The sequence below is a fragment of the Adiantum capillus-veneris genome, chromosome 24, assembly GCF_014529385.1.
Source record: "Adiantum capillus-veneris isolate H3 chromosome 24, ASM1452938v2, whole genome shotgun sequence".
Taxonomy (NCBI): domain Eukaryota; kingdom Viridiplantae; phylum Streptophyta; class Polypodiopsida; order Polypodiales; family Pteridaceae; genus Adiantum; species Adiantum capillus-veneris.
This window is the reverse complement of record NC_140954.1, coordinates 127,954,082-127,961,312: the sequence shown is the minus strand read 5'-3', so window position 1 is coordinate 127,961,312 and position 7,231 is coordinate 127,954,082. Positions and strand designations below refer to the sequence as shown.

The 7,231-nt window shown below is 44.4% G+C and overlaps 1 protein-coding gene across 1 annotated transcript; it reads right to left on the bottom strand.

Annotated features, from left to right (window-relative positions):
* Window positions 1-1,367: 1,367 nt before the first annotated feature.
* LOC147427115 (putative glutathione S-transferase GSTU6) lies at window positions 1,368-2,368 on the bottom strand. Its single transcript, XM_086498716.1, has 2 exons — window positions 1,993-2,368; window positions 1,368-1,909 (listed from the first exon to the last, which is right to left on the bottom strand). The coding sequence occupies exons 1-2, from the start codon at window positions 2,314-2,316 to the stop codon at window positions 1,538-1,540; spliced, it is 696 nt and encodes a 231-aa protein (XP_086354842.1). The 5' UTR covers window positions 2,317-2,368; the 3' UTR covers window positions 1,368-1,537.
* Between the last annotated feature and the right edge of the window lie 4,863 nt (window positions 2,369-7,231).

Below are 7,231 nucleotides of genomic sequence, written 5' to 3'. Positions count from 1 at the left end.
GCAGTCTTACAAGAATGCCGACTACAAGACTCCCTTTAGCCTTAAGGTCAGGATTAGAGGACTTCACCCACCATGGTGCACCAAGGAGGATACCCTCGAAGAAGCAATCAACAAGCTTAATGACATGCTTCAACCTGTCAACATCAAGCCTCCTTCCCCAGTGCATGTAACGAAGGTTGTAGAATTGGCCACCATGCTAGGAACTTCTCTAAGGTGGTGATTGTTAGCAAATCGGTGGTCAGGTCCACTTGGGGCCATGTTTTGAAAGATGACAAGCCACCTACAAATGCAGGCACATCGAAGGAGGGTGGATTTGATCGTGCTATAACTGAGGATGAGATGAAAGAGGATCAAGTTCACCCTATAGCAAAAAACCAAGAGGAATATAAAATATCCCACTTAGTGTGGAAATTTCTTTTAAAAAAGAAAAAAAAGAAACAAGAAGCATAAACATGGCTAGGTTACACGATAGCTAGAAAAGGTTATTAGGCAACTCTTTGCAATGACAAATTTGTAAAAGTACTGAGTGAACCTAGATCATTGTCATGATGACCAAACCATACCTTTTGAACATCAAGGAACAATATGCCAATAAGTAAGCTAACTTGCTCTAAGCTAGCAATGGTACTTCTCACATTCGCATTAAGTGTACTAACTTGTTCTATAAGCAAACAAACCCTCCCCATCGAGGATTGAGATCCTCACATTCCATCATCTAATCCATACCATTGTTGCTACTAGGTGAAAGGAGGGTTTTTTGTTGTCATGTGTAGTTAGTGGCTCAAAGTAGAGGACTTGGGCCTCATTCAAGCAATGCAATTGTACTGGATGTGGATGTCCCAACTTTCTTACTCATTTATGTCAAAGACATAAACACATGCAATGCATTGAAAATAACAAGAACATAATTGTAAGTGCTCTATGCATACATCAATATTATTTGTCAAAACTCAAATTTTGGTCTAGTCTTTTGACGTTGGTCCATCGATAAGTTTATATCTATATGTAGGTGTGCATTATGTAAGGAATAATCCCTAGTTTTACACTAGTTGCATATGCAACTATAGTCTCTCTCTCTCTCTCTCTCATGATCGTAATGGTCCTCCTATCGGGACTATTTTGTTGTCTATAGTCTCTCTATGGAGTGGATGGTGTGTTACATTATGATGATGATGGAGCGACAAAGAGCTTGGACCTCATGAGCCCTAGCATGGCGAATACCTGTGTGGTGCAAGAGCGGCCATGTTGTCGCAATGATGCTGGTGGCACGACCATGGGAGATCTCTCTCCCCCCCTTGCACTCTCTGTTCTAAAATAATCATCTTCTAGTTAAACTTTAGCTTTTTAAAGGTCAAACTTATTAGGCAACTGGGATATATACTACAATCAGGATTAGTTACCGGGGCATATAAAATCAGGATATATACTACATATAAAACTTATTAGGCAACTGGGATATATACTACAATCAGGATTTTGCAATCTAGAAACTAGATACGGTAGCATTGCATTATTGTCCTCTTGGAAGTCTAGGCTTCTAATTGGCAAATCTCGGAAGGAGGACTTTCACGACAAACTCTGTGATTCTGTTAGGCTCTGGAAGCACAGCAACAGCAGGATGCGCCTTGGTGGCCGCGAACCATGCTTCCAAGCGCGGGAGCTTCTTCGCCCAGGGAAGGCTTAGCTGTGCCAGCTCTTTAACGGCCGGCAGCCACACCAGTAGCGGCACCAGCATCACGTCCACCAGCCCCAGCCTTGCGCCCCCGAAGAATGGCCCCTCCCCACCCTTACCCTGCATCAGCGCCTCCTCCAACGTGCTCATCACCGCCACCACATTCTCCTGGGCCGCCTTCTTCTCCTCTTCCGTCCCCTTGCTTGCCTTCAGCGTTCCGAGCAGCGCATCAAATACCTACACATACACAGACATATATCCCATTTCCATCCTTCGAAACCATAAACGTGTCTTCTTCTCTCTGTAAGAAAAATTCTTACCTTCTTGTCCACAAAATCCGCCCAGAAGCGCGCCATTGCCCTCCCGTAGGCGTCTCCAGGGAGCAAGTTGCTACCCTCGGCACCGGGCCAGGCCTCGTCGACGTACTGCACGATGATGCCGGACTCACAGACGGCCTTCCCATTGTGTAGAAGCACGGGAACCTTCTTGTAGACAGGGTTGGAGCTGAGCAGCAGCTCGCTCTTGTTGCTGAGGTCCTGTGGAATGTTCTCATAGTCTACCCCCTTCACCACCAGCGCCACCTCCACCCTCATCACGTAAGGGCTCGCCCACAAGCTCAGAAGCTGCACCTTCTCACCTGCCATCTCTCTGATGCTTAATGTTATTCTCCTCCTCTTGACGCTTGCTACTCTCTCTCTCTCTCTCTCTCTCTCTCTCTTTATCTCTGCCTGGTAATTCTTTCGCGTTGGTTGCTCGCAGTGAGATATGCCCTGCTCTTTTAAAGCGCTTGGATGGATTAGACTCTTATGATGAGTGGTCAGACAAATATAAAGTAAACTTTGTTAGACAAATATAAAGTAAACTTTGTTGTAGTTTCGTACCCAGCTTCCGCTGCCAGCTAGTCACTTTTGACTACTTTGTATTTGTATTCTCTGTAAGGCCAAGGGCAAAATCAAGAGGGTCACATAAGGCCATGGGCAAACTCAAGGGGGTCACAGACCCTTGTGACTAAATGACACCTCCTCATGGAGGTGGGATCAATGGCCCATAGTAGGCGTCGTGAGGCGGGTGCAATCCGGGCCGTCCGATCGACATTTAAACTAGGTGTGAAATAAGCGTGAACTCGGAGATATGTGCACCACACCAAATTTGGTGCGAATTCGGTGTGAACTCGACGTGAACACGGTGTGAACTAGGTGTGAACTGGGGAGGGCCTGCACACCACACCAAATTTGGTGCGAACTCGGTGTGAACTAGGTGTAAACCTGTCCGCGACACCGTGATCTATAAGCTTTTCCCACACACACCTTTCAACGAGCGCGCGTTAGCTTAGTGGTTAGAGTCAATCCCGTGGGGGAGAGGGTAGTGGGTTTAAGTCCCGGATCGGAGAAAGTGGGAATCTTTTGCATTCCGTAGGAAATCCAACGGTCACGATCAACTGATGATCGTGAGCCATTGATCCCACCTCCAAATGGAGGTGTCAATTAGTGACGAGGGTCAGAGACCCCACGTCAAGTGGCGACTTCTAGATGTGGACAAGGGTTTCTAAATAGGGTGGTAGGGTGGATGAAATCTCATGGGAGCTCCCTCAGTCTTGCGTTGGCATCAGAGCTAGGCTAATTTTGGGGGGAAGTGCATGGTCCTCTTCACTTGTGTGCATGCGTTTGCATGCTCATGCAACACTAGAGCCGTGGAGAAGAGCCCTTGATAGGTAGGGAAGGCTTGGCCGAAAAAAAACAAGGCATGTGCAGAGCCGCTTTCGACGAGGACGGAGCAAAGTCGACCTCCAAAAAACGCAAAGTGGATGGGCTTGACGTGAGCGCGAGGCCGAAGGGACCAATTTTCATCACATGCTCGACGGCTAAGGAGCAACATGCAACATGCTCTCTCTCTCTCTCTCTCTCTCTCTCTCTCTCTCTCTCTCTCTCTCTCTCTCTCTCTCTCTCTCTTCTTCTCCAGCCACATAGCTGACTACAGGTAGGCTTTTCTTTTCAAACTCAAACGCCCAAGGCCATAAGGCCTTACGGAAATTTAGTTTGCATAAGAGAGGGTATCCACGGACACGTTCAATCGGTCCTTGAGTCGGCCTCAAATCTTGGCAAGCCGTCGTGTTAGAGGAAGCGACCGATGACGCAACAGAGAAATTTCAAAATACACAGAAGTTATATGCATCTTCTTGTTGGAAGCCAAGGCTAGTTGATCGAGGAATGGTTATACGGCTGCGAGGAGTTTCCAAGGAATATGTTATCCAACTAAGATACATATCAAGATTTGGGGATGGATTCGAAGACTGTGTAGGACGGAATCATGTTGGATTCTTTCCACATGCATGCATGACTATCCAAGGGTTATAGTACTCAAAGATTCCTAAGGAATTTCGTATCGATCGAAGAACCTTTGGCGTGTTGCAAAGCATATTGATACATCCAACAAGCGTTCAAGTACTGATGTTTTTTGCTTCAATTTTGCATTGATTATGCAATCATCTGCATGTTCTTTAGGGTTGTGAATTTCGACTTGTGCAATGATCATCGCCCAAGGGTATGTCGGCCTTCACCACGCACGGATTGATTGTTGTTACATCATAGCTGTTATTGAAGCTAGCCAATTCTATTTCTCTGCATGGAATATGTATTAGACGGTTGTGGATTTCAACAAAATTTAACCACTTTCAGAGCTCCTCGCAAGCAGAGAGAGCACACAATATCCCGACAAGCGGCAATAGGTTTGAATTGTAGCAAGGCTAAGATCGATGCATGATTCTATGATGCTCCTCAAATTTAAACAAGGTTGCCTAGAAGTAAATGCAAGTATAGGAAAGGCACGTGGCTTGAACGGTAAACCTGTGACTAGTATGGCCTAGGTACTCGGTAAGGCCGACCATTAACTACAATTCCACGAAGCTCTCAAGCAAGTTGCTACGGCCTGACTCCTAGGCAAGTTATTTGCTTGTGATGCACTCAGACATAAATATGATCCACTCATTGTCAGCAAACGTGATCGGACGAGTTTCACATGTACATACGATACAATATTGGGCAGGTATGCTTTGTTTATGAACTTACTATCCATATTTTTGTGCTTCCAAGTGCTACGATATACCATTCAACTAGGTTGATAATGATGAGGTTAATTTTATTTTAACTTTGTTTAATCTGCCTCTGCCATAAGATACATTACGAGAGTAAGGCTCCATATACCGACTCTCACGAAACTGACTTGTGTATTACGACGACTATTATATTTTTAATATCTCCTCCTTGTGCTACCTAGAGGAGGGGGAAATCAAGGCTTTTAGGAGCATGGCTCCATGCATTAGATGCATAATCACTTCAAAGCCATTGTAGCTTGCCAGGGAGCAGGCAACATAATTACACGAAGCACATTGGAAATCACATTGACATCCACATCTATGAGTCGAATCCAATGTCAACCACCACACATACATAATGCTATGACATTCAATGCCAAGGGCATTCGATAAGTATGTTAAGTTTAAGTTTCGATTTTGAACTTATTCACTTTTGTAGGAATTTTCACAATTCCAACTTAACAAGCAAATGTTGCTTCGATGAAGCAGTGTTTTGCAACAGACATTTGATAACTAAGCTGTAGATGCTATCTCTATCAATATTGGGCAATCTCATGATTCTCAATAAGCTACACGATTCCGCAAGGACGCTTCTCTATGCAATTGCGACAAGGTTGACTCTTTTTTGCTTTGACATATATGTGTCAATAGGAGAACTTGTTAGCTACGGCAGGGAATAACACTGCGAGCTACCAACCGGAAAGAATTAGCAGGCAGAGAGAGAGAGAGAGAGAGAGAGAGAGAGAGAGAGAGAGAGAGAGAGAGAGAGAGAGAGAGAGAGAGAGAGAGAGAGAGAGAGAGAGAGAGAGAGAGAGAGAGAGAGAGAGAGAGAGAACGCAAAACACTAGCAAGCATCAAGAGATCCAAGAGAGGTGAAGAATAACAAGCATCAGAGAGATGGCAGGTGAGAAGGTGCAACTTTTGAGCTTGTGGTGGGCGAGCCCTTACGTGATGAGCCTTGCTTCAAATGAAATCTGGCAAAGCACTTTACCTTGCACAATATAGAAATATTTTTAAACTTGGAAGGTCAAAATACAAAACAAAACAAGCATAACTTGAAATTGACTAACCTTGTCACCCCTCTGAGCCGCGTGGCCATCGCTTGAACCTGGATCAACCTGGATCATAGCCATATATACTGAGAAAGTGAGAGCTATTGGTTGTACCCTGCATGCTATTGTGGCATGGGTCATACCGACCTCCAAGAGGAGATACGATCGACATGGTGCCAAGTTTTCTGAAGTCCATGCGCTAATAGCATATTCCAAACTTTGGAAACATCTATGCAAAATGCCCTAAAGTGAAGCCTTGATTTGCATAAGTTCACAAAAAAGAAGGGATATAATGCAATCTGAGTGCTGCATTCTCCTCGAGCCAACCACCAATACAACCGTTTTTCCTAGAACTTGGACAATTTACTACCATATACATGTGGTAGTGATGTGTGTGAACACACTAGGACCAAAGGGGCTTTTTTTCCCTCTTTAGGAGGTATTTTCCCTTGTGCATTGTATATACGCCCATCACTCCAGGGCAATATATCTTTCCATTGAACACTAAGTAATACACTCTCTATTGTGTGCCTTGAGCTTCCTTCGTCTTCTCGAAGCTGTGTGCATCTCTCTGCAACCCTAATTCCAACAATTGGTATCAGAGTAGGTTGCATCCTCCCGGGCTTAGTCACCAGCATTTCCTTCACACGCATGCTCATTTCTCTGATTTCAGTGAGCCGTGGCAAGCATTCGTGCAGGTCGATAAAATTTTTGGGATACCTTGTAGAGCTTAGTCTGATCAAATTTTTAACTTGGGCTCATCTCAGCCTCCGTTTCCACTACAAGTAGTACCTCAGGGGGTTCACTATGTGTAAAACTACCATATCACATGCGTTCAAGACATGTTTGTAAAACCCCTTATCTGTCAATTTTGTTAAGAATATAATGTACCCTTTTCTTTTAAAATCTGTAAGTTTTTTTCAAGTTTGAAAAAATAGTGTTCTTATGTATATATATTTCTGTAAGTTTCAAGAACTTTAAATACCCTTCTGTTGAACTCACGTGATAGGTTACGGATTTATTAGGTGACCTCCCAAGGAGTAGTACTGCACAAGCTATTTTGTCATTTTGTGCAGAATTTTTGTCAGCGCCGTTTTTTGCATAACAGGTGCCTTACAGTCTTCTACGGTTTGTACTGTATAGCACGTTCCCGCTTCATTTCTCCTCTTTTCGAGCAGTTTATACATCAGGTGCAACCTTTACTATGCCTGACAACAACACAGATGTGTTCAAGATGCGTGCTGCTGAGGACAGATTGGATGGGGACAATTACCCTATATGGGCTTACATGATGCAACATGTTCTTGTGTCAAAGGGCGTCTGGAATATTGTGCAGGGCATTGATGTACGTCCTCGTTTTGAGGATGTAGGCGATGTTGAGGATGTGGCAGGTCTTGCTGCAAGGATTGCTTCTAT

Bases quoted from the DNA above. Each gene is read 5' to 3' on its own strand.
- LOC147427115 (XM_086498716.1), bottom strand. From the start codon at position 2,316: ATGGCAGGTGAGAAGGTGCAGCTTCTGAGCTTGTGGGCGAGCCCTTAC. The intron at 1,910-1,992 runs GTAAGAATTTTT...GTGTATGTGTAG, and splicing joins CGGATTTTGTGGACAAGAAG to GTATTTGATGCGCTGCTCGG.